This window comes from Odocoileus virginianus, chromosome 11, assembly GCF_023699985.2.
Source record: "Odocoileus virginianus isolate 20LAN1187 ecotype Illinois chromosome 11, Ovbor_1.2, whole genome shotgun sequence".
NCBI classification, from domain to species: domain Eukaryota; kingdom Metazoa; phylum Chordata; class Mammalia; order Artiodactyla; family Cervidae; genus Odocoileus; species Odocoileus virginianus.
The window spans coordinates 69,938,345-69,963,870 of NC_069684.1; the positions used below are offsets into that span (position 1 = coordinate 69,938,345).

The following is a 25,526-nucleotide window of genomic DNA, read 5'->3' on the forward strand; positions in this document are numbered from 1 at the left end:
CGCCCATGATCTTCAGAGACCAGCTGAGGCTGGACCCAGGTGTGCCAACAGCCCAGTTGGACTCCAGATCCCCAGGTCAAGTTCCGAGAAGGCTGGAGAGGTCTGCCCAGCTCTGGCCAGCTCCCAGATGGCAGTGGATAAGAAATGGTTAAAGCCAGGAAATTCCATGTTTCAGTAGAAAGCTGGAGGGACTTTCCCACGCCACACCTGCTGGTTTCCTGGGCGGCCCCACCCCCAGCCCAGTGACACCGGGGACAGGAGCCGGTGATCTCAGAGGTGCCTCTCCCTGCCCCCACCCCCGCAGGCAGAGGTACTGGCGTTACCCAGAGGGGCTGCCCTGCCGCAGCAGGACCAGGAGAAACGTCCCTCAGACCTCCTGTTCTGCACTCAGGATTCCCAGCTTTTCCCCTGCCTGCTATACGGTAGAACTTGTACTTCCTTGAGACCCTCTGATTTGGCGGGGCCATGTGATTTCTACTTTCTTAACTTACTTTATTGTTTCCTTTCTTTAAATTTTTTTGCTGTCATTCCCCCCCCCCCCTTTTTTTTTTGCTGCACTGGGTATTTGTTGCTTTGCATGGAGTTTCTCCTGTTGCAGCAAACAGAGGCTACTCCTGGTTGCTGTGAGGTGGCTTCTTTTGTGGCAGGGCACAGGCTCTAGACGCATGGGCCTCAGTAGCTGCCGCCTGCAGCCTCTAGAGCTCAGGCTCAGTGGTCGTGGCACACAGGCTTAGCTGCTTCTGCAACCTGTGGAATCTTCCTGGACCAGGGATTGAACCTGTGTCTCCTGCATTGGCAGGTGGATTCTTATACACTACGCTGCCAGGGAAGTCCCCACGTGTTTTCTTAACCAAAGCATTTAATCGCTGATTTAGAAACCCCGCTCCCCCTCCCGCCCCCCGCCAGCCCCTGTGACAGTGTGACTGTCAGATGTGGTGATCAGTCTGGGTCCTTGAGGGACCATGGAGAAGAGCCCCCCGCCCACCCCCTGCTGGCCCACAAGGAAGGGATGTGTAACCTTGCTGAGAAGTCTACCTTTGTTGTTTTAAGTCACTGAGATTTGCAACTTCGCCAGCCTATGACTAAAGCTCGCCTCATCTGCCCCGAGTGAGCCTGTCTGGTCCTCACCAGCACCCTTGCTCACGGGTGTGATGGCTGTGTGTCTAGCATCTACCAGGAAGCTGGCCCTGTGGGCGCTGTGTGCTGAAGACGGAAGGGGAGACCTAGGCGCCCCCAGTCCCACTGCCAGGAGCGTGGGAAAGAGGCGACAGCAGGGAGGGACTTTGTGAACTTGGCGGAGGGGGGCTGCAGGGAGGAGGGACTGTTGATGCCCAAGGAGGGTTTGTGAGGAGAAAAGATACTCAGCAGACTCTGAAGGGAGGAGGGAGACGAGGGGGTTGGAGGTTCCGCATTGCAGATGGCGGGAAAGCCTGCAGAAGCCCAGGGGTGTGCGGTGGGTGGGGGGCTGCCACGAGGGGACACTCCGAGCTGCGCTGGCCTCTGGGAGGTCACACTTCTCTGTGGACAGAATGAGCGAGTGTCTGGCCTGTGGTTTGGGGCCGCTGGTCCCAGCTGGGCCCCTGTGGCAGTCAGGATGCTGGCGGGCTTCTGAGGGAGCCTGTGAGGGCCTCGTCACATTCTCCCAAGTGGCTCTGAGCCGTCATCGACGTAGAAGTGGCAATTCAGAGGAAGCAGAAGGACCCGAGGTGCGGTGCTGGCGGTCTCTGATGGCATCTCTCAGGGAGAAAGCGCACGTCTGCTGCTCCAGAGGGAGGCGGAGAGGTGTCACGGGAAGGACAGGGCTTTGCTGTCTGAGGTCTGAGTTGCGACTCACTAGCCTTGAGCAAGCCCTTGACCGTTGTCATCCACTCGGTGTGGGAGCAAAACGAGGTGCGGGGCCCACTGCTCAGCTGTTTGTCAGCTGCCTCACCTGCCCAGCGCCTTAGAGGAGAGGAGAGGCAAGGCGAGGTGGGGCTTTGTGGAAGCGGGAGCAGCGAGTCCTCAGCAGACATTTCTGAAGGGCTGGCGAGCAGTTCTCGGAGGAGCTCTGGGCAGGGGAAGGAGGGCTGGGCTGCTGGCGGCGGGAGAAGGTGTGGTGGGGGCTCACCAGCCACCGCGTGTGGTCGTCCTTGGTGTGGAAAAGGGAGCACTTCACTCATCCTCCTAAATCTCCAGACCTAAATCTCCCACGCGCTCACCTAGAGGCTTTGCCTCTAACTTTGCTGGAAATAAAGAAGCGATGGACAGGCAACACCTTCATCTTCCCACCCCACCTCCACTCCCCACCTACCCTCCCCTGAGATGGATGAAGCACAGCTTCTCTGGCTGGGCGGCCCTTCCATCTGTGCTCTGAAATTTCACCCTCATTCTACTGAGTCCTGCCCTTGAGCAAACCTGCCCCCACATTGTCCATTTTAAAAAGAAAAACCTGGGCCCTTGACACCTTTTGATGTGCCCCCTCAATCAAAGCAGCCTAGAGAAGGAAATGGCAAGTCACTCCCGGATTCTTGCCTGGAGAATCCCCATGGACAGGGGAGCCTGGCGGGCTGCAGTCCCTGGGGTGGCAGAGTGGGACACAACTGAGTGACTAAGCATTCAAAGGAAAGCCTTGAATGAACTGCCAGCAGTTTGACTCCCTGTCCCGACCCTTCCCGTGTGCTGCCAACTCACTCCGGTCAATTTGTTTCCTCTCTAAGGCAGGTGCTGTTGACAAGCATGACCTTTCTCCACTGGCCTCATCTACCCCGCAGCATACGACAGCCAATCCTTGTTGAAGCACTTCTCCCTGGGATTTCTGTGACTCCCCAGCCACCTGCCTCTATCACTTGCTCCTGTTGCCCTCTCTGCTGGCTCCTTATTCTCCGCTGGATCTCTAATTATTGGGGCCTTCTCTTTTCCCCCTTTGTGTGTTCTTCCCGGGAATCTCCTAGTTGGAATACGTCTATAACATAATAGCTTCTAAATTTGTGTTCAGGTGTGACCTGTCTCTAAATCTCCATATCCAAGAGTTATTTGATATTTCCTCCCGGATGCCTAATACTCATTTCAGTTTGACCAGGCCAAGCAGAATTCTTGAGTAATTTTCTACTTCTTTCCCCTGGCACTCACTATCTTATTTTTAGGGTAACACTTATTTTGCTTATTTCTCTGTCCTCCCTGAAACCAGAAAGCTCTATTATCTGTTTCTCCTGTTCAATACTGTATCACAGTGCTTGGTGCACAGTGAGGCTTAACTGACTAGTGAAAGTCTTTGGCATATGTAATATGCAGGGTTTCTGACTCCTGAGTGAAAGAAAGCTTCATACGCCCTTGGATATACACATTTAAGTTAGATCATCATAAAGACTATTTCCTAAATTTAGACCCACCTGGTCTTCTTTTTTGGTTTCTATTTAGACGAAATGAGTGTTTTTTGACGGTGTTCATTGTCACCAGTTTCTATCATGCTCCCATCAGAATATGTGAGATAAGGGGACCCCAAAAGGATCACCCGCCTATGCCTTGCTGCTGCTGCTAAGCCAGTTCAATCGTGTCCGACTCTCCGCGACCCCATAAACGGCAGCCCACCAGGCTCCCCTGTCCCTGGGGGTCTCCAGGCAAGAACACTGGAGTAGGTTGTCATTTCCTTCTCCAATGCAGGAAAGTGAAAAGTGAAAGTGAAGCTGCTAAGTCGAGTCTGACTCTCAGTGACCCCATGGACTGCAGCCCACCAGGCTCCTCCGTCCATGGGATTCTCCAGGCAAGAGCACTGGAGTGGGTCGCCAGTGCCTTCTCTGGCCGATGCCTTAGGACTCCCTGAAAAGGCTTTTTGGGTCCTCTGCTTGCAGCGTAAGCACGAGCTCCATCTCACAGCTTGTAACCTACTCTTAGGAGTGATAACTCATCCACAGCACAGGGAGGCAGAACAGCTTCAACTCTGACTTAACCAAGACCAAGGGCCCAGCAAGAGAGGATCAAGGAGCTTTATGATAAAATGAGGGAGAAGAGATGACATGTTAGAAGGGCATGAGAAAGCAAACAAAAAATATACCAAAAACAGGTGGCAATGGCAGACCTAAGAGAGGATGTAACATGTCTGGGATAGGATACCCTGTGTGACCCTTGAACATTAGGTATGAGATCTGATTCACCCCAGGGGCTTCTAGTATTAGAATAAGCTCACTAAATATAAGTGTGGGCCCGAGGGGGCGCCAGGATGCATTTCAAATGATTACCTTTGAATAACGTCACCCTTGAATTTATGATCTGCTAGAGTCAAAATCTGAGGGAGAAGAAAGCATCGCCTCCCACCCCGCGCCAGCAGCACAAACACGTGTGTCAGCCCTCCTTGCAGAGGCAGGGGGCTGCCAAGGGCAGAATGACCCTGGGCTTTGATTGTGGAAGAAATAAAACCTTCAGTCAACCTCGGCTGTGGCTGGTAAAGCTTCCAAGCAACTTTGCAGGCTCCACTCCTGCAAGTGGGGAAATCTGACTAGAGACAGAAATGAGAACAGCCCTCACTGAAAACAGGGGAGGTGGATTCTGTGAAGGAAACGGTTCTCATGGCAACAGACTGCCCAATGGAGAGGCTGGAAGACTTGCTACACAGTCTCTTAGCTTCCACACATGGGCTAGATGAAAATGCTGGGGGAAAAATCCACACTCCAGGCGCACCTCTGCTGTGTCTTGCTGGGGAAGGGAGGACATGGCTGGCTCCTGAGGTCTCCCCATCTCTCCTGTTGTCAGGCAGGGCTCTATTAACCTGCAGACGAATCAAAATCCCCCCCGGGCAGTGGGACTCCTGGATTGGAGATGTCAAGGAGTGGAGAAGGGACAGAAACTGCAGCATCGAAACCTAAAAATGTATTTTATTTAGAAGTTGTGCTTTGGATTTTCCCCAATCCAACATCTGTTGAGTGACAGTCTTAGGTTCACACAAAGCATCTCCAAGCATACATACAATATTCCAGTTATCAACACTATTTTAAAGAATATACCATTTTACACAAACGTGACATACAAGTCAGACGTCACAACATTGCAATTCCCTGGAAGATCTAACTTCTCTTCTGAACATAGTACGTATGCACCAGCCCTTCCAGTGGTCTGTTCATCCTGTTGCTGGCGTCATCTCTCCTCATCTCTTTGGGGAGAAACCAGGGCGCCCTGAGGAGGTTGGCTGAGACCAGTGTTTCCAGTTTACAGGCTGCTGGCTGCAAACTCCTCTCTTTTCCAAACTGGGATGCTGGTAGCTCCACCCCACCTCTGTGTCCCAAAGACTGACCCATCCGAGTCCACACCAGGAAAAGGATCCAGGCCTCCAGGGGCAGAGTGGGGCTCTTTGAAGCATCATGCTGGTTTAGGAAGCTAATCTGAGGAAGACTGGTCTCCCGAGACCCCGGGTGGCCAGCTCTGCTTGGCTTTTCGGTGTAAAAATCACAGTGTGTAACCTCGATTCCAGTTGATCGCAATGAGCTCTGACGAGGACTCTCCTCCTGGGGTTCCTAGTCCTCAGGGCAGGACCATCTCATCGGTGTCAGGAGCACCAGAGAGGGGAAGACAACTCAGCGCCCGGAGAGGGGGTAGCAGATGAGCACTCACACACCGTCCAGTCCATGATGCAGATCAGCAGATGGGCCCTGACCGCGGGGATGGTGAACGCAAGTCAGGTGCAGGGCTGAAAGAGACCTAAGGCAGGAGCAACCGAACAGGTCCAAGGTGTTGTCATTAGGGAAGCTTTGCCTTTTCTTTCTTGAGAGAAGGACGTGCCAGGAAAAGAGGAAAAGGGCAGGTATGGGCACCAATTTTGACCAGTCGGATCAGAAGGAATGTCAAGTGAAGGGTGGGGTTTCATTTTCAGCAAGGAAACAGATCCTTGGCTATGAAAGCCCTCCGTTGGCTCAGGGCCTGCGTAAGTTCCGGTGACAGACAGGTCAGGCCACCACACAGAGCAAAGAAGCTGAGAATCCGGAGGACTGTGGGTTGCCTCCCACAGGCTGACACGCTCACTGAAGGAGCTCTTCATCTTTCCATCCTGGCCTGTGGGATGACTTTCCTGATGCTGCAGGCTGCTTTTCTAACTAGCAACTTTCCATAGAGCTCCTCTTTTCCTTCACGCTGAAGGAGGAAAATTCTACCGCTTTCCATAGAGATGACTATCAGCTTCCAAATGTTGATTCGAAAAGGATCTTTTAGGCCAAAGTTAAGACAATTTAGATTTTCCTATCCGAATGGCAACCCACTATCTTTCCTAAACTGTGAGAAACAAGGCAAAAAGCGCAGCTTTAAACACACCAGAAAACCGAGAAGAGGAATGAGTTTCAGCTTTAACTCAAGTAGTCGTCTGAGACCCATGAGCCTGGGGCGAGCGCATCCCTAGGTCTGATCTCCTTGGGACAGCATGATGCTGGGAGAGTTGGGGGAGCTGGGACCAGATCTGGAGAGTGATTAAAGCAGAGAAGCTTTTTTGCTTTTTGGAGGAGAACCATAAAGGCCAAAGAGAGTCCAAAAGAGTCAGCATCCAATTTTTGATTTTCTTACATTCAGGCCTTGGAAAGATTTTAAAGCCCATGAGGCCAGAGTTCTCTTAGTTGTCCTTGTCCAGATAAATAGAGATCAGTTTTAAGGGGCTCTGTCTCTCTTTAATCTAACTAGGGCTCCCTAAGCCCCATTGGTCCCTGAAGAGAGACCTTGTAGAATGACCCAACTAGGGGGTAAACTTAGAATAAATTTTCATTTGGGAACGATTTTTGGATTAGCAAAGCTGAATTTAATTTTTAATAGGGTAATAAATCTTATGTCTTAAGTACCCCAAAAAGCGGGAGGAGGGACCCATTTCTTACCTTTTCCAAACCTGCCACAAATACAATAGAACTGTCTTAAGACTCTTTACCCTAAAAGGAACCAACTATAAAACTGTCTTATACAGGAAAATGTCTTAAATGGAAAATGGTCCATCAGACACAAAGATAGGACCCCGAGAAATGTCTATACATTCAGAAAAACTTCAGAAGTTCCATAATAAGAATGGGTTGTAGTTCCAGAGAATGGAGGAGAGCAAAAGCAAACACCAATGACCAATTCACACCAATAGAAAGAAGACAGAAAGTCCCAACCCCAGACAGTTTACAGGATCGAGTCCCATCCTGCTAGATTTCGTATGACGGAGAGATTGCAAAGGCTAGGTCTTCTGGCCCAAACAGAATGAGATTTGTAACGGAAACAGAGACCCCTGGTGGCTGCTGTGTGAACTGCCGCAATAACTTACAAAGAGACGGTCTATCTAGGACCAGGGGAGGCTACACATGCCAGAGACTAGAAAAACCTACGTGTGTGTGTGTGTGTGTGTGTGTGTGTGTAAAACGGAGCATGGACTGTATATGATCCTCCATAATCAGTACCCAAACAAGACGCCACCGAGAGTCCTGCCGGCGGCCGGCCGTCTGGCTCGGCGGCCAGTGTCCGCGGGGTCGGGCCGCTAGCCCAGGGCCCGTGACCGGCCTCACCAGGCTTCACAGTGACTGATGGTGGACACATCCATCTCCGGCTAACCTAAGGACTGCATGTACTGTAGCTGGCTGGGTTACGACGGCAGGGTGCGGCAGGGGGCCGGGGGCAGGGCGATACCGAGGGCGTCATTCTCAAGGTTTTGGGTGACGGGAAGGCAAGAACAACTTAGAACCTAAGTTTCAACTGAAGTCCCCAACTAGTTAAATAGGAAGGTTTTTAATAACAGTCAGTCCCTCTAGTCCCCTTGTCTAGGAGAATTAAATTACGCCCCTCAGACAGTACAAGACTTGTCAGCGGACTGTGGGGAGGCGGAGGAGCCGACGCCCGGGCTGGTGGCGTTCGTTTTGGGGAAGACGGCGGGCTTGGGCCGCGTGGCCGGAGGCTTGAGCGGCGCCGCCATCTTGACAGACTTGACGGGCCGGAAGGCGCAGGCGATGTCCCCCGCTGTGCTGGCGCTGCGCTGGAAGGCCGGCTCGGGGTCCTTGAGCAGCTGGGCGTGCAGCGGGCTGGAGGGCTCCGAGGTGGGTGCCACCACGGGGGAGGTCTTGAGGGGCTCCAAGGTGTCCAGAACCACGTCCGGCGCGTGCTTGACGCTGCTCTGCCGCTCCAGCTCCCGCAGCTCATTCAGGGCAGAGTTCATGGTTGCCTCAATATCCTGCGGACGGGAGAAAGGAGGGCGTGAGGCTCACGGAGAGAGAAGCGCCCCTGCCAAGGTCCTGTTCCAACAACGTGGGCTGAATCGTGGAGAAACCCCCTGCAAGGAGATGTCCAGGTGATTTTATCCGGCCCAAACCCTTTAACATGTGGGTGTTCAGATGGGAGGGGAAGACTTTCATTCTCATGAGGTTCCCCACCCCCACCCAGCTTTAGAGACAGTGGTTGAGATTCTTTTTAAATACAGCCCTCAGGTTTTACACACATGCACTGATGTATCTCTGGATATTGTTGTTTAGTTGCTAAGTCATGTCTGACTCTTTTGCAACCCCATGGACTAGAGCCCAGCAGGCCCCTCTGTCCCTGGAATCTCCCAGGCAAGAATACTGGAGTGGGTTGCCATTGCTTTCTCCAGGGAATATTCCCGACCAAAGGATCGAACCCACGTCTCCTGCTTGGCAGGCAGATTCTTTACCACTGAGCCACCTGGATGAGATGACATGTAATCCAGCAGGGAGTAGAAAGGTGGATGAGTTAGGAGTGGCCAGGAGTTTGGTCATGAGTACATGGGATTCAATATCCACGGGATAAATATTCTACTTTTCCTTGAAACTGTACAAAATAAAATATCTTTTTTTTAAAGTGGTAGAGATGAAGTTTGATCTTTGTTATCTTGGAATTTAAAGGCCAAAGGTTATGAGAGTTAGTCCTTCCTCCTCAAGGGCTGAGGGAGGGTTGGAGAGCCCTGGTCCCGAGTATTCATCAGGACACTCCCCCACCCCCACCCCCTACCCCACCTACCCCATGAGAGTGTCCATCTTGATGAAGCCATTTCCTTCCACCCATCACCATGGGAGGGGACCAAGGAGTGACCAGGAGGGGGCGCCAGAGCCCACATAGGCCAATCTCCATCAGGTCACTACACCAGATAGTAGGAAACAGCAGCCCTACCTCAGGGGCTCAAGGCAGAACCAAAGACCCTTTGTATGCAGCCAGCTGCCTCCCAGGAAGACCTCCCAGCTTCCTCCCCTCCTCTCCACATACTCTGTCTGGCACCCCCAAACAACAACACGACTCCTCCCTTGGGATTAAACTCACATGGAAAAATTGCAAGTTTTAAGCAGAGGCCTATAGGGTGATCCATGCTTTCTGTTGACAGTGGTTCAATTTCACTCATTCCTCTGATGCTCTCAAACCTTAAAATTGTTCAGAAAGAACTCTGTCTCCCTCCTTGGTCCTGCTCTGCAGCTAAGGTTATGTATGTAGCTATCCCAGATATGTAGGTATTCTGACATCCCTAACACCTGGCCAAAGAGGGAGCTGGGAGGATTCCTGGAGTGCAAGGCGGATTGCAGCCAAGAGCTTAAGGGGAGACACGAAAACAGAAGGCTAGCCAAGCAGGACATCTCAGGCCCATAGCTTAATACTGTGCTTGCCAGGTACACCCTCCCTAAGCAGAGCACCACAATTAAGCCAATAGAGACCACACCCAGTCTCTATTGCCCCCTGGAAGTTGGGGTGAGGAGATTCTCAACTCAGTTGAGACAAAAAAGGGCAGCAGTGAGCCCTCAGTTCCTACCTGGTCTAATGAAAGTTATAGAGTTGGGAGAGACGTCTGAGTGAACTGCTTGGAGTGGCCCCGAGAGTCGGATTTTTAGAGTTAGGGCTGGATCTCTAATAATTTCATGGAAAACAGAGATTTGTCAGTTTGATGCATACATGGACAGAAGACCCTGTAACCAGGGGGCTCATCTCCACTGTCTCTGGAAGCCTGGGTTGGAAACCTTTCTGGTACCCAAGTTCCCAGTGGCAGAGTAATCTGGGTCCTTCACAACCAGGAACAGATTATTGATTGGCCATTGGTCTATCACTAGGAACAGAGATTAGCCTCAGGGATGATGAAGATGGCATACGGATATGAAAAGGTGGCCAGAACCACCTCTGAGTCTCACCATTTGGGCAATTTCACTGAAATCTACCAGGGTCTCAAGTCTCAAAACTTGGGCTGAATGGGTTCCATCAGAAATTCTCCATCTGTAACTACTAGCTTTAAAAATTACAACAGGTTTGCAAATAGCCCATGTATGAGCAAGAAACCTGCATTCTTTTATTCTGTCTTTGAGTTCTTTCTGGGGAGAGAGGGGTCAATGAATTTCTTGGAAAGTCATGTTATCAGGTCTAGGTGTCCGACAGAGCCTGAACTCAGCATATAATGTACAAGGCACATTTCTGACTCAAGTCTCGCCGTCATGAGTGTGGACGACATAAGCAGCAGTGACGAGCATAGACTCATGGTACCTATTTGCCCAAGAGCCCCTAGTTACCTGTGCAATGACCTCAGGGTCCATGGGCCGGTGGTTATTGAAGCTTTTTGACCTTCCTGCTGTCACTGTCTTCCGGATCTGTGGACTGTCCAGCCGATTCTTCAGCGACGAGTGGCGGCTGATGGAGTTGAGGCTTCCATGCCCACTGATGGAACACTTATCCGGCCCTTCCTTGGGGAGGCTCTGGCTCAGGATGGGCTGGGAAGACGGGCGGCAGCTAGCCCCCACCCCCGGGGAGGCGGAATCAGTCAGGGAACTGCTCAGCCCGTGGCCATCGCTCCGAAACGTTTTCCGGATGCTCCCAGATTCTGGCCGCTTCCTTTGCCTTCAATGACAAACAGAGAGGGCAGTGTCATCAGGGAGCCCTGGCTCCGAGGAAGCCAGGATGAGTGAGACAGAGGCAGGTGTGGGCACCCAGGGACTCCGGGAAGGAGAGGACTCTTGTTTCACCTTCCCTGGATTTCTCTGGGTCTTTCCCCCTGCCACCCCCGACCTGGGCAAAGGAGAAACGGATACTTACTTGGTGGTCATAGGCTTTGAGTTCTTGAGATGTAAGGTGCTGTCAGAAGAAATGTCTGATTAAGTGAAAGTTTCTAATGGGAGACAGACTCATGAAAAGGCACCCTCCATTGCCTGCTTTGAGTGGAAACCAGGCCCCAGATAGGAAAAAAGTCTCTCCATTACCAAGTAGATAGGGAACTGATGGTAAAAGGAGAGCTGACTTTACCAGATTTTAGCATGTTTCTTTGTCCACTGACGAGACTGTAATTATTTTGGGCTTTGGCAAGAGGCTGTCGTTGCTTACTCTGCAGACATGGAGGCTGCAATGCTACACAGCTCGGGCCACACTTGTGCATTTTCTAGGCTGGGAATACATCTATATGACCCTAAGTCACCCAGCACTGGGCTGAACCCAGGCTCTGAGTCAATTTGTTTCGGCCTACTAAGGCTCTCAGATGAAATGGTTTGGCAGAATCCTACTCATACGGGTGTTGCCTACTGCCGAGTAATTTCATTATCTCTTGGAATCAGATTTAAAAGATCTAAAGTAAGAGGCAATGAAACTTTTGGTTTGGGATGGCCACTGGGCAGCTCTGATCTTGAATCTACTAGGGGCCTCTGAGGCTGAGGTGGGAGTTGGGGATGGAAGAAAGGAAGGCCCAGCATGGTAGACCCTCAAGATAAGGAGCTAGTCCTTGGGGCAGGGCCAGGATTCTAGCCAGTCCTGGTCTTATTCACTGGGGAGGTCTTTCTCGTCATAAATGGGATCTGGCACATTGTTGCCACTCATGAAGCTGCCTGCCCTCAGTAGCTTTAGCCTTGGGGGTCAGCCACTCTTGAGTGGATAAAGGATGTCCTCAGTCTTATAAGGTCCAGTTGAAATGACTTTTCTTCCTCTACAAAGTCTTTTCTGGCACCCACCCCCAGTGGTAGGCAGACTCGATCCCTCTCGGTTCTGTTCCTTCAGGGCGTCTGTGGAACCACTTTTTAGTTCCCTGTGTGATGGTGTTCACCTTGCCAGACCGAGCACTCCAGGCAGGGAACATCTCATTCCTCTCTGAATGACTCAGCACGGCAGCAGGTGCTCAGTAAATGTGTGGAGCTGAAATGAAAGGCCACACCCTGGTAACTCTTTGCTGATTTCCTCTTTCCACTTGAGGAGGGCTGACTCACAAGGCCAAAACTGCTGAGGAGGCAGACATATGGAGTAGCTGGTGTGGTCCAGGCCCCCAGGATATAAAGACAGGGAGATAGGGCTCCTGGTTTCAAGGGATCTGAGTCCAGCTTGGGTCCTGAGATTGCTTTGGGAATACAGAATAAGGGCACCTAACTCAGCCCTGAGGAATTCGGGGGTGTCAGAAAGGCTTCCCCAAAGAGGTCAATTGTCAGATTGAGTCTTGAAGGGAGGAGAATCGATTGGGTGAGGAGACAGCAGATGGGAAGGTCCAGGGACAAGAGAGAACCCAGGGCACTCAGGAGAGAAGGAGCACTGCGGGGAGAGGTGAGTGGGGTGGGAGGCGCGGCTGAATCAGTCCGAAGGGCAAGATGTGCCGGGGAACCGCTGCTCACCCCTGACCAGCGGGTAGTCTGGGCAGACCATGTCCTCCAAGAGCCCATCCTGATACCCCAACCAAGGAGTTCACAGGAACTGTACCAGATGTTCATCTGTTGACTGTTCTGGCTACTACTCTCTACAATTCCTTTGTACAAATGGCAACAAATATATGACGGCTTAAAAATATGTACCCGACTAATTAGCTAACTCTCCCTTTACCGACCTTGCCTTGGTTTCTGGGTTAATTATAGGCTTACGACCTTATGATTATAGGCTTATAATTAACACAGACTTGTAAATAAGGAAGAAAATGCGATCAGCCCACAGTTAACGTTTTACTAGCTGGCCCTCCCAACAGGATATGAAGCTGGAGGGAAATGAATAAAATCCTCAGTCTTTTTTACCAGTCTGATTTAAATTAGAACTATACTGGCTAAGTGAGCTGAATCAGCTACTTTATGAAGAAGAGGGTGAAAGAGATGGAAAAGAGCCACGTGCCCCAAACACTCCCCCTGCTACCGTCTGGTTGGAATAAAGCCAAGAGATCTGGGCGACCTGGTGCAGTTTAAAAACAACAAGCATCTTTTATTCTCCTTCCAGTTTCAGTATCCAGAGGCTACGGTTAACAGGTTTTCAATGTGCAAATCATTTCATTCCTCCAAAGCCAGAGGGGAATAAAAGCTGTACATCATCGCCAATCCATATTCATCGGGAGCGCCCTGGGGCTTGTCATCCTGCTGGCACTGGGCCAGGTTTCAGGGTCTGGCGGAAAGAGGTCTGTAGGCTTTGGGACTTGGTGTCTGGCCCCTTGAGATGAGATTAGTTCTCCAATAACCTGAATGTCTCTAAGGGAGGCAGCAGCACACGGGCGTGGAATCCCTCTAGACGGCCAGATCGGGCGTGAGTGGAGTAAAAACCCCAGGATGTTGCTAACAGCCACAAGGAAAGCCGGGGGCCAGAGTTACGAGCCTGCTGGATGGAAGTGGGCATCTGCACGAGGACTAGTAGGGTAGGATCATACACTGGCTAAAGCGGTAGGGGAAAATGGCAAGTTATTCCTTCTGGTGTGAAAGGGCAAGGGGAGAGGGAGCCGGCGTTAGACAATGAATGAAGATCTCAGGACGGAGCTTTCTGTGGGGGTGGGGAGTGGTTTCCTTTCCTCCAGGGGAGTGAACGCAGGACGAGGGGGAGACAGACACGCGGGAAAATAGACCATCGGGGGCAACGTGAACCTGGCTGCAGACACATGAGACTTTGGATTTTTGAACAGACAGGGCCAAGGAAGACGTCACTATTATTGGAGTCAAAACTGAAAACAAGAAGGCGCCTCTGAGAAACAGTACAAAACTAAGCTGCGTGAAGTGACTGCAGCTTTGGCCAGAGTTTTAGCAGTTGGACGGCCGGGAAGGTCTGAGCGGACAGCCGCCGCGGGGACAGCAGCGTGTACCCGGGCCTCAGGGCGACGGCCGCGCCGGGCCTGCGGACGTCTCCTCGGCCCTGTCTGGCCTGCGACAGCCGCGGGCACATGCAAGCGGTCGGGCCAGGCAGCGGGGGCCCTACGCGCAGCACAGGGACGGAGGGGGTGGTTAGGCCAGAGGGCGAGGCGGGGTGTCGCAAGTCATTCAGGGGAGCAGAAAATGAAAAGCAGAGCTTACTTGTTGATGTTTGCAAGATAAATATCGGCTACATGACCCCCACTGGGACAGCTGGCCCCCGCTCTGGCTGTCACCTTTTCTTCAGGTGGCTCAGAAATGACCTCAATCTCAGACTTGGGGCTGGACCTCTCCACGACACCGTCCTCGCTGGGGCAGGAGGGGCAGGCAGGCAGGGAGGAGGGGGAAACAACAACACAAAAAGCAGTGTTAAATCGGCAAGATGGCCCCCCAACACACACGCGACCCCGCAACGGCTCTGAGGCAGCAGCGACGCCTGGCTGGGCTCGGGGAGCGGAGGCAAGGGGAGCTACGGGCCTCTGGAGGGTCGCTTAAATACAAATAAATAATCCTGTCGAGTCCTGCGGGGTCCTCAGCTCCTCCGGAAAGCTTGGCTAGGGGACACCTGGATTCGCGGCATCTGCCTTCTACCCCTCGCTGCTCTCCTGGGGCCGCTGTGCCAGGCCACCTTCCTGCAGGTTGCGGTTTATGTGCTCAGGTCCCGAGCAGCGCTGGGGAGGGACAGTCAGCTCTGCTGCGGCTCTGGAGGTGCCGGCGTTGAGGCAGGACCCCGCCACACTCTGTCGTAGAGCATCCAGCCCCGCTTAGAGCGTCCAAGCCGGTCCCACTTCTCGCCACTGCTCTCCCGGCCCCTCTGGCTACTGATGACAAAGAAAGCCCCTTCTCCCCCACAATTCATCTTCTCTCGGTCCTGTGGTGAAGTCATAATGCTAAATTTGGGAGGGTCCTGTCCGCGCACAGACGGCCACCAGGTATGCGATGTTATCAACAGAGAGAGGACTTCCCCGCAGAGCGAGCCGGGGAGAGGCTTGGGAGGGTGCAGACTCATTCAGGATATCAACCTTTAAAAAATAATATTAAGGGAAGGACTAAAAACACTGACAGCATCGTATCCAAGGGGAGTCGGGGGCAGAGGCGGGGTGCTAGGGCATGAGGGCAGGTCTGGGGGGCTACGGGGAAAAGCCTTCCTGACGGGGAGACACGGCCTCAAGGGGCAGGACTCCACAGACAGCCCATGCGAGGAAGTCTGTCTGTGATCGCCCCACAGCCCTCGGCTCCCCGACGTTCCTCCCCCTCCTCTCCCCTGTCTTTCTCCAAATCAACCTCATTAAACGAGCTGGGTTATTTCCACAAAGCTGCTTAAGCTACATTTCTACTAGAAAATGAGCTCAACATTTTCATTTACAAGTGGAAAAGTGCCATCAGTGACCCAACAGGTTGGGGTGAACACGATTGTTTTAAAAAAAAAAGGGAAAGAGAAATCAAAATGTTTTCCCAACCTGATCGTTCCAGAAAGGAACTGTAAGTGGTCGAATAATTAGCCCTCATTATCACTCATCAGGTATAAACATGGATGAGCATGGGCTGGGGATGGCGGAGATGTGACTGGCAGAGGAGTAGAGTGGAGAGATTGAAAACAATTTTCCCCCGAGTCTCTGACACTGGGCACCTTTCCAAGGAAGAGCAGCGCTCGCAGGCCGTGCTGGCGCCCCCTAGGGCTGGTCTCCCTCACCCTCCCGGGCTCCAGAAGTGAGGACTCACTCCCACAGGGCGGCCAGGGGCCCCTAAGGGTGCAGGGCGCCCAACGTACGTGTCTTGGACCACGATGTACTGATGGGGGATGAGACCGTCGATGCCGTTGTGCCGGCCTTCCCACCAGTCGTCGGAAGCCCGCTGGTAAAGCAGCAAAGATGCCCCCTTCTTGAAGGACAGCTCTCGGGCTGTGCGGCCCACATAGTCAAACTTGGCAATGGCCTCGATGGGCTCACACTCTGAGAGGGGTGGAGAGAAGGAAACACAGGCTGCTTGGACTCACAGACTCGGCAACTGGGGTGGAAGAGCCCAGTTAACTGAACTCACGGTGGTGGGAAGATAAGCTACTGTGAGCATAAGTCACGGATGACATACAATAGCCAGTGACTCCTGAGCAGATGGTGCAAACCCCTGAAAGCACTTGCATGCCCTTCCTTGCCCTTGCTCCTGCTGTTCCCTCCACCTGGAATCCCTCTTTCTCTTTCACCTGCCTGATGAAACACACTGAGTCACAACTCAAACATTGCTTGCTTCCTCGAGTAACTTCCTTTGTGTTTCCATAGTGCTTTATGCCAACCCCTATCATCGAACCTGCCATACTGTAGTTGTAAGCATTATTTCCTTTTTGGCTGTAAAATAACCCCATTAATTTAGAACACTTATTATTGCATTTTAAATAATCTATTTAGGTTATCCATTCCCCTTACTAGAACATGAACTTTTAGTCTCTACAGAGAGAAAATAACTTACCTAATCAGCTTTCCAAAGAGCAAAACATGGAACTATATTTTGTGACCAATACATGGAAAAATACACATTGAAGTGATTTGAAAAATTAACAGAGGTTTACAAAGGCAATGTACTTCTGTATAAGCTTCCATTTCCTCGTGTATAAAACGAGGATAAGAATAGTGCCTTTTTCATGAAGTCGGCATGAGGAGTCAATAAATAACCATTTGTAAAAGTGCTCAGAACAGTGCGGGCCCAGAGTAAGCGAGGCCTGTATCAGTCACTGTTACTACTCTATCATCTCATGGGCTGCTCTGGGCTGCAGGTAGAGGTTGGAGAGCAAAAAGAAAGATCCCAGAAATCAGGAACCTAGGGTTAAAGTCAGATATTCTGAGTCGTGGAAAGAAACACTGCTCTCAAACAAGACCACACCTAGGCACTCAGGGCTGTTGGGTCTGCTGGAGAATTCACTACAGCAGGCCTGTCTAAATATCCCAGGCTCAGTTCCGTACAGCCTTGGGTTTGTCTCTGGCCTCAGTTTTCTTAACTATTAAATAGCAGCTCTATCAATTTCATTAGGGAGTAAGAGATAAGACATAAAGCCTTTGGCAGTGCCGGGGAACACTAGGCTCTAATCAAATACAGATTTCCCTAGTTCATTGACTGTCCTCCCACTGTGTGGCAAATTATCATATTGATCCATTTGAACTTAGGAGCCAAATAAGCAATCCTAATTTTTTTTTTTCTCCTTTAAAAACTGGCCTAGGTTTGCAGAATTCATGGCAAGGCAGGGAGCAGGGAACACTGAAGATTGTGCCATTTCGTTCTCGTGCCCAGAAAATTCTGAGGCCCCCTGTCAGCTGCCGAGACTTCCAGAGCCCAGGCGATCCAGAAATGGAGGTGCAGAACTGTTGGCAAGACAGGGAATGTGCTGGCCGGACAGACCCTAATAAATCATGGGCACCGCCAAGGCCCACGGACGACAGCTGTGCATTCCAGCTCTCGACGCACACCCGCCAGGCCGCGCAGTGCATGTCTGCGCTTTGGAAAGGGTCAATTTTTCCAGTCGGCAGGCGTGAGAGCATGTGGTTTCTGCGTCCTGATTCCCACCCCACTCTGGCTTGCTTCTGCTGGGTTCTTGGCATCCAGCTTCACTATTCCCCAGGCTCTCTGGTTTTCGAGTGAGCACTCCTTCACTTTGGTCTCCAGCTACCTGGCAGGAGTCTGGGCTGTGACAAGGGACCGGCAGTATGCTGGCGAGACAGCCAGATGACACCGGAGCTGGGAGGTGGGTGAGGCGCAGGGAGCTGGGGCGAGAGGGCGGAGGGCTGAGGTCCAGCCCTGCACCTCTGCTCTAAACAGAGACTCCTCGACCTGAGGGTTGGGCTGTCCCTCCAAGAAAGGGATGGAGTGAGCGTGGGAGCCAGGAGAGCTGGGGGCAGCTCCCGGGAGACTGCAGGGCGGGAGTGGTCAGCAGGAGCACAGGATGTGTCACCGCTCCGTCCTGCTTCACGCCCCAGCGGCCCGGGGACCCCGCTTGGGGCTCGTACCGTCATCACTGGTGTGGTGCTCTGTGGTCACATCCTGGGTTGAGTCTTCAGCCGAGGTAGTCTCTCCGTGAGGGCTGTCACTGCAACAGAAGCAAGAGGAACCAAAATTCTTACCTTCTTTTTCACACAGCTTCCTTGGGCATGGAATCTACCCTACACTCTCGAGTCCTGATCACACACTACAGGCAGATGCTTATATTGAAACACAGGGCTCTGGGAAGTCTCTAGGCTAGCTCCTGCTACAAAAACTACTGGAGACTACATGGAACTTACAAACATCTTGACACAAAGGGAACCTTATTTCAACTTAGAAATCTTCTCAAAAATATAGAGTGACTCAGCTCCTCAAGGCCCATTTCTTTAGGTGAATTAGTTCCTGGTGGTAGCAAGGTGGAAGGGAAAAACTGGGCTTTAGCATCGGATACAACTGGATCCGAAAACCAGCTCTGACACCTGGTAGCTGTGTGATCCTGGGCAATTACTTAATTTCTTTAAGCCTCAGCTACTTAATCTATTGAGGATAATGGTCTATATACCTCTGTATTTATAAATTGAGGATCATGGTCTATATACCTCTGTATTTCTCACAGAGTTGTGTGAGGATTCAGTGAAATAAGAAGGGGTGATTAATAAGCAGTGCTTTCTTTCCTTCTTTCTCATTTTGCTTGATGTCTCTGGCTGCTCTGTGGTTTAGTACTGGTGAGAAAGTAGGAGGTGAGTCATAGGAGTGAGTGGGAAACAAGAGCAGGGGAAGAAAGCTGGCTGTGGGCCAGACTCTGCAAAGGGCAGGGCATGTGAGCTCGGTCAAGCTCCTGACAAAATTCATGGAGCCTAAGATCATCCGGGGCAGAGAACAGAGAATGAGCAGGGAAGTCATTAGGAAAGTTCTTTCTATCCCTGATCTCCTGGACTGCAGAGCACTGGGGGAACAGCACAAGGAAGCGCTCACCTCCCGAGAAGCAGAGAAAAGTCTGTTCATCCCTACGGCTTCTTCCTCTGGCAGCAGGGAGTAACAAGTGAGTCTCCTCAGGCAGTTCCATGGAGACACTGCCATCCCTCAACCCCACATCCTGGCTTCAGTTTTCAACTTTGAGCCTCTGTAAGCGTGTGTGCGGGCTAAGTTACAGCCCCTCCCTCTTCATGAGATGGGCCCTCACCCCGTGTGAAGCGAGCCGGTTTATGGAGGCTCTCCAGACCCCAGAGAATACTGTGGGAGGACCACAGAACTCTCTGGGCTTCTGAACAGCAGCCGGGACATCCCGGGCTCTCCAGAAGAGAGAGCATCGTGGGAAAATGTCCTCCTTATCAGAAAATGTGGGTACACTTTCTCACTGTTTGCTGGGCTGAGACCCTCTGAAGGAGTTTGGTGACATTCTGGAAACCCTCAGGGTTTCCGGGGTGCTCAGGGCAAACAAAGGCTCACTTTTCCCCAGGCCTCTAAGTTCACTTGTGTGGCCACCCACTAAGGCAGCAGCTCAAACTTGAAGGAGCCCTGGATGGCGTGTGGAAAGCAGACTGCCTCACCCACTCTCAGAGTTTCTGATTCACTCGTCTGGGAGGAGCTGGAGCCTTTGTATTTCTGACCAGCCCATGAGAGGCAGGTGTTGTTGGTCTGTGGACCCCACTTGGAAAACCACTGCCCTGAGGTAAAGGCAAGCTGAGGCTTAAATGGTCCCTTTGAGCCCTAAATGCTATGCTTCTCCTGCTCCATTCACCTCAGCCTTGCAAACAGCTGCAGTCTCAACAGCAGCCCAGCATGCCACACTGCAGGTGATCCCGGGAAGCTGGGTTCCGGTTTCAGGGTTGGTAAGCATGATGCCGGGGTGGCAGGAGGCCCAGGGGCCTGGCCCCCCCTTCCCTGGTTGCCCTGTCTCCTGGCCCAGCACCAGGGTCCCTGCGTCCATCTCAGCTCGCTTCACGGGCACTTCTCTCTCTTCAGATGCAGAGGCCAGAGCCTTCTGAGTGGCTGGGAAGCCAGTGGTCAGACAGCGGCTCCTTCCCAGCGTCATCCACTCTTGAGCCTGGGGTGCCTCTGGCCTGCCACCCAGTCTGTGGGAGTAACAGCCCCTGACAAATGCTGCGGTTTCCCCAGCGGCTGCCCACAAATGTCAGACCTGGGAGGCAGGCGCCCTCCCATCTATGCCCGCTGTGCCACCCCTGCCGGGCTGGGCAGGGACTGGGGAGCGGACGGCGGGTGGAGGGCTCTGTGCCCTGGAAGCGGTCCAGAGCCTGCCGCGGTGTGATACGTGAGCAGGGAGGTGAGGCAGGAATCGGGAGCACCACTCCACAGCGTTTCAACACTCAGGCGAGGGAGATCAACTCTCCAAGTCACATACACAAGGACAGCTCCCTGGAGCCCACCAGCCAGTAGGCCGAGACCTGAACCGCCTCCCCGGTCCCCACCAAGCCATCTGTGAGTGACCAGAAGCTCCGTCTCCGAGCTGGAGAGCCCAGGTTTCTCCAGCTCAGCCCCAGAGGCCAGGATCTGCAGGACAGTCAAGACCGAGCCCTGCGACAGTGGCCTTTTTATGTTTGCAGGCGTACGGCTGGCACTCTCCTCACTCCTTGGGCTGGAGGCTCCTTCTGTGAGCGCCGGGGAGAAGCACGGACTGACTGGCCTCTAATAAAGTGAGCCGCCTCCCCTGTCCCCCGACCTCAGTCACCAGCAATGGGGCTGGTTGAATTGGTTCCAGATGTTGAATTCAGATGGAATCTGACTGGGGCTGGCCTGTGCTTTCAGCCCAGGCTGAACCACTGTTTAGGGAAAGAAGCGAGGGGGAGGGGGAGGAGGCGGTGAGGGATACTGGGCAGCTGTCTTTGCATTTAGTGGGAAAATGACCTGTAAGTGGCATGCAGGGGCACTGGGGGGCAGTGAGTGGCACTCTGCACTGAGTCAAGCAGTCAGGGTTGGACCCCCACCGCCGGAGTGGCCTCCAGATTGCAGTGACTTAACCTGCAAAATGGAAATGGTGATTTGTTATTTGTCTAATGGAAGGGACTAGTAAGGATATGCCAGAAGGATTCCTTTTATACCTCGGTTTCCAGGCAAACTCACAACAAATCTGCTTTTGGGGGAAACTGGGCCTAACCTGCCGCAAAGGGACCTTACCCCTTTTCTCGTCACAAATGTCTGCGATCATTACTACATTAGCACTGTATAAACTCACAGTCAGCAAATTACGTCTCCTATCTGCACTCTCCCCAATCAGAGAGGAATTCCCTGGACGCAGGACTGTTCCTCCCACAACAGCCAGCCTAGAGCAGGAGCTTGAGACTGCTGTCTAATGAGCAGCAGTTCTGTGTACAACCGGATTAAATTTCCTTATCTGGAGATTATTAATGTTCCTGCTATTGTTATTACATCTTTCAGAATGGTCCCTCGCCACTCAGCACACGTGAAGAAGGGAGGCAGTCTAAAGTGGTATTTGCTCCGAGGTTTGGGTCAAGTGGGGCTTGGCCGACAGCACTCCGGGTCCCAGCGGCCTGACACGCTGCAAGGGGGAGGCAGGGAGGAGTGGGGTGCATCCGTCAGCCTCGCTGGGCCATCTGGCACCCAGGCCAGTGGGTGCGGGTGACACCGCCCCTCCCCTAGCCTGAGCCCCTACCAGTAATCCTCCGTGCTCCCTCCTCTGCTGTAGACGGGGCCCTCCAGCTCCCGGGGGTTGGGGAAGACATTCTCGTGTTGGATGATGATGGTTTTGATCAGCTCGTTCACGTGCGCTTGGCAGGACACCTGGTCGTGGCCCTCAGGCACCGACATCAGTGAGGGCCCGAAGCAGATGGCGAGGTTGTAGGGGTCCATCATGTTCTCTTCACTGAACTGTGATAAACTGCAGAAGGAGAAGGGTGAAAGCTGAAACGCACTCGCATGAATGCCCAGGAAACGCAATCACAGGAGGCGCTGCCGGGAGCAAGAACAGACGAGCCACATAGTCACCTGCTTTTCTGGGTACCAGAGCCCTTCTAGAAAGTTAGCGGGGCAAAAGGGGAATGACCACCGGGACAGGCTCTCAGGAGACAAGGAAAGCCCCTCTCTGCAGGTCTACCCTTCCCCTTTCTCCAGCTCCTGGTTTAAATCCTACTTGTCCCCCAGTTTCTACTCCCACCCGGGACTTTACCCACCAAATCCACCCTGCCTCGAGGACACACTGCTCTGCAGAGTTGGATGCGCTCCCACAGACCAGCTCACTAAGCTGGCCAGAGCAGACGGAGCCCCTTGGGCTGCCCTGGTAAAGATGTGGTCAGGCGCTGTGCATCATGCACCTTCTTAAATAGCAAAACAATCAAATTATTAGGGATATTCCATTCTAAGCTCGATTTATTTTAATAAATAGCCAACCAATTAGCTCTTGTATTCCATTAAGTCCATGAATTCCTTTCTAGAACAGCTAATGCACTTGTTTTGCATTTTCAGAATATCCTCCTCTACTGTACATTCAGGATTTATTCAGGAAAAGGTCTGCATGCAGCTCAGCTTCTGCGCAGGCTTCCCTTGGTGCAGTCTGACGTCATTATTGGGTACCGTCTTCTAGGAACTCCCTCTTTTCAACCAGCAGCTGCTCCAGCCACAGCTCCAACCCTGGCCAGGGACCCAAGCCCTTCAGTGATGAGTCCCCACTGGTCTATGCGTGTCCAGACACTGAAGGCTGGGCTACTCTGGATGTGCCCCCACCCCAATAGTCTGCAAACATGGAGTTCTGCTCAGGGGCTCTGCCTCCCTTGTGGGCATCAGCACCAGCTTCTGATGGATCTTGAGAGGATACCAAAGTCCTGGTGTTGAACCAGAGGCCTGGGACTTAGCTGTCTTCCTCTGAGTAGCTGTTCTTCAGAAATGGACAGTTTACTTCCAGTGTATCCAGCAATCAGACTCAAACTACCAAGCTGGCCTCTCTTTAACTCGAAGTTTCTCCCCTTCACTGAAGATTCAGACATGGCCCCACTCCCTCAGAGCAGTGGGGACAGCGATAAACAACGGCTGTGGCAGAAGACCACTGTTCTCTAGGACCTGGTCAAAGGCAGGGAGGCCTGGGATGGGTGAGGTTATGGATCTCAGCAGCTGGACTGCGTCACAGAAAGTTTTAAAAATTTAATTTTATAATCCTTCCCTGGCTCCTAAGTTAAAAGCGAGCAGAGATTCAGAAAAGGCTGGCAGAAGTTTCCAAATCTACTTCTTGGACAAATAAAAACTTGAGAGAGACAGGAGACATAACTAGCATGGGAACCTCAGCAGGGACAGCAGAGGCTTGAGGCGCCACGAGACCAGAATTGTGGCCCATCCCAGGCTGACGGGTTCCTTGCCTCACAGAGGGACGAGGAGGAGGAAGGCCCTGCTTCTCTAGTGTGACCTGACAATGTTTCGAAAGAAAAACAGTAGTTTCTGGGAAGCCTGGTGGCTAAAGTGAAATAAATGCTAGGCCTGAGGGTCCTAGTCTAAGTTCTGTGACTGATGAGAAGTCTTTTCCCATCTTCTAAGAAAAGGGTGGCTCAGCTCCTAGGTGGCTACAATGACCAGGGTTGGAGCTCAGTTCAGTCGCTCAGTCGTGTCCAACTCTTTGCAACCCCATGGACTGCAGCACGCCAGGCTTCCCTGTCCATCACCAACTCCTGGAGCCTACTCAAACCCATGTGCATCAACTTGGTGATGCCATCCAACCATCTCATCCTCTGTCTTCCCCTTCTCCTGCCTTCCGTCTTTCCCAGCATCAGGGTCTTTTCCAATGAGTTGGTTCTTCGCATCAGGTGGCCAAAGTATTGCAGTTTCAGCTCCAATATCAGTCCTTCCAATGAATATTCAGGACTGATTTCCTTTAGGATGGACTGGTTGGATCTCCTTGTAGTTCCAGGGGCTCTAAGGGTTGGAGAGGACATGTCTTTGTGGTCTGAGGTCTACTTCTTATGGATCCAGGTCCATTTCTTACTTCCATTAAAATACAGACCAAGATCCTTCTTTCTTTTCCAATCTACAATTGGAACACCTAAGTTTTGGGGGTAAAGCCATAGTTCTTAACTACTTGAGGAACAGAGGCTTCTTGAAGAATTTGACAAAAACTAAGGATTATTACCCAGAGAAATTCACACACGAGCACATAACAAATGCACACAATTTTGTATATAATACAATAGTGCTAGTAATCCTTGAAGACTATGAAGATGGTACCTAGTATAAGACTTAAAACACTGGATTTTTATTTTTAAAAGAAATATCTAAAATGGATAATGATGGTAACAGCTCCTTCTTTCTTAAATTTTTTTTTTTTTTTTTTAAATCAGAAGATCCCCTGGAGAAGGAAATGGCAACCCACTCCAGTATTCTTGCCTGGAGAATCCCATGGACAGAGGAACCTGGCGGGCTACAGTCCATGGGGTCGCAAGAATTGGACACGACTTAGTGACTAAAACACCACCATCAACTTCCATACATGCCATGTCCTCTAAGAGCTGTACTTATTTTCTTTAGTTTCTATCCATAACAGGAGTGAACTCTCCTAATTGATTTAAGCTCATCTTCTTTTGAGCACCTTCAAAACGTCCACCGTAGTGATCAGGAACAGAAGCTTTTTGGGGGCAATAAGAAAATCAGGACTGGTGTGGGAAGCTTGTTTTTTATCATGCACTTCTCTAGACTTTTTACTTTTAAATGATGCAATTTTGTCTCCCTGATTACATTTATAAAGAAACACAAAACATCCCAGAACTTTAGAATCAAGCACATCTGGTTTTGAGTACTAGGTCCCTTGCTTACCATAGTTTTTTCCTAGTTCCCTAATCTTTTCATCATAAATTGGGGCAATTACGTGCTTCCATGATGGGCTGTTGTGAAGATTAAATGAAGTAGTATGTGTAAAGCACTTAGCACTGTGCCTGGCACACAGGAGGCGTTTAAGAAATATTTTCTGTAATTTTCAAGTCCAGTTTGCTTGTTGACATAGGATCTGCAATTCCAGTCAGGGAAGGGAGAGCGAGGTTGCTGAAGTTTGGCAGTAATTGGTTTACAGGAGTCCACTGTCGTCTTCTCCTGACAGGCATTATCTAACAAGCTAAGGGCTCTGCATCCTCAAACCGAAACTTAAATCCTCAGGGAGAGCAAGAAGCTTTGAACAGACTGTTTTAAACATATGATATTTCACTTAAAAACCTTCAACTTCACAGGCCCTGGGGGTTTGATTTGGCAATAACCAACAGACTCTGGGTAAGATATTAGGCATCAGGATGGATTTCAGGTTTTGAAAGGGATGAAGAGAAAAAAAAAAAGAAAGGGATGAAGAGAAACTGTATTCACCACAGCCCCAGGCAAAACGCCCCTAAGAATCTATAAACCCGTGATTTAACAGACTTCCCCAAAAGGCTCCTTAAGCAATGAGACGTAGAAGGGAATCACGACTGACTCTTTCCGATGGCCATTCAAAGGCATTCCCTCGCTGCCCTTGCCTGTAAGGCCACCTGTCCCCAGCTTCCATGCTCCCTTGTCTGTTAACTGACCTGCCTTTCTCCCTATGTAGTGAATCCCATCCTCTTTCCC

At 51.6% G+C, this 25,526-nt stretch overlaps 1 protein-coding gene across 6 annotated transcripts in view; it reads right to left on the reverse strand.

The window, feature by feature from the left end:
• Positions 1 to 4,829: 4,829 nt before the first annotated feature.
• SRGAP2 (SLIT-ROBO Rho GTPase activating protein 2) overlaps positions 4,830 to 25,526 on the reverse strand; it is a 254,198-nt gene continuing 233,501 nt past the window's right edge. For 3 of the 6 annotated variants that reach the window (XM_070474577.1, XM_070474574.1, XM_070474576.1), the window contains exons 18-24: positions 21,613 to 21,837; positions 18,008 to 18,087; positions 15,787 to 15,967; positions 14,178 to 14,324; positions 10,987 to 11,025; positions 10,467 to 10,791; positions 4,830 to 8,143 (exon numbers count right to left, since the gene is read on the reverse strand). In XM_070474577.1, coding sequence (XP_070330678.1) covers positions 7,760 to 8,143; positions 10,467 to 10,791; positions 10,987 to 11,025; positions 14,178 to 14,324; positions 15,787 to 15,967; positions 18,008 to 18,087; positions 21,613 to 21,837 — 1,381 coding nt within the window. In that variant the 3' untranslated portion in view covers positions 4,830 to 7,759. Of the gene's footprint in view, positions 8,144 to 10,466; positions 10,792 to 10,986; positions 11,026 to 14,177; positions 14,325 to 14,357; positions 15,038 to 15,786; positions 15,968 to 18,007; positions 18,088 to 21,612; positions 21,838 to 25,526 lie in introns of those variants that run through there. The other 3 variants (XM_070474579.1, XM_070474578.1, XM_070474580.1) reach the window with 2 other exon arrangements.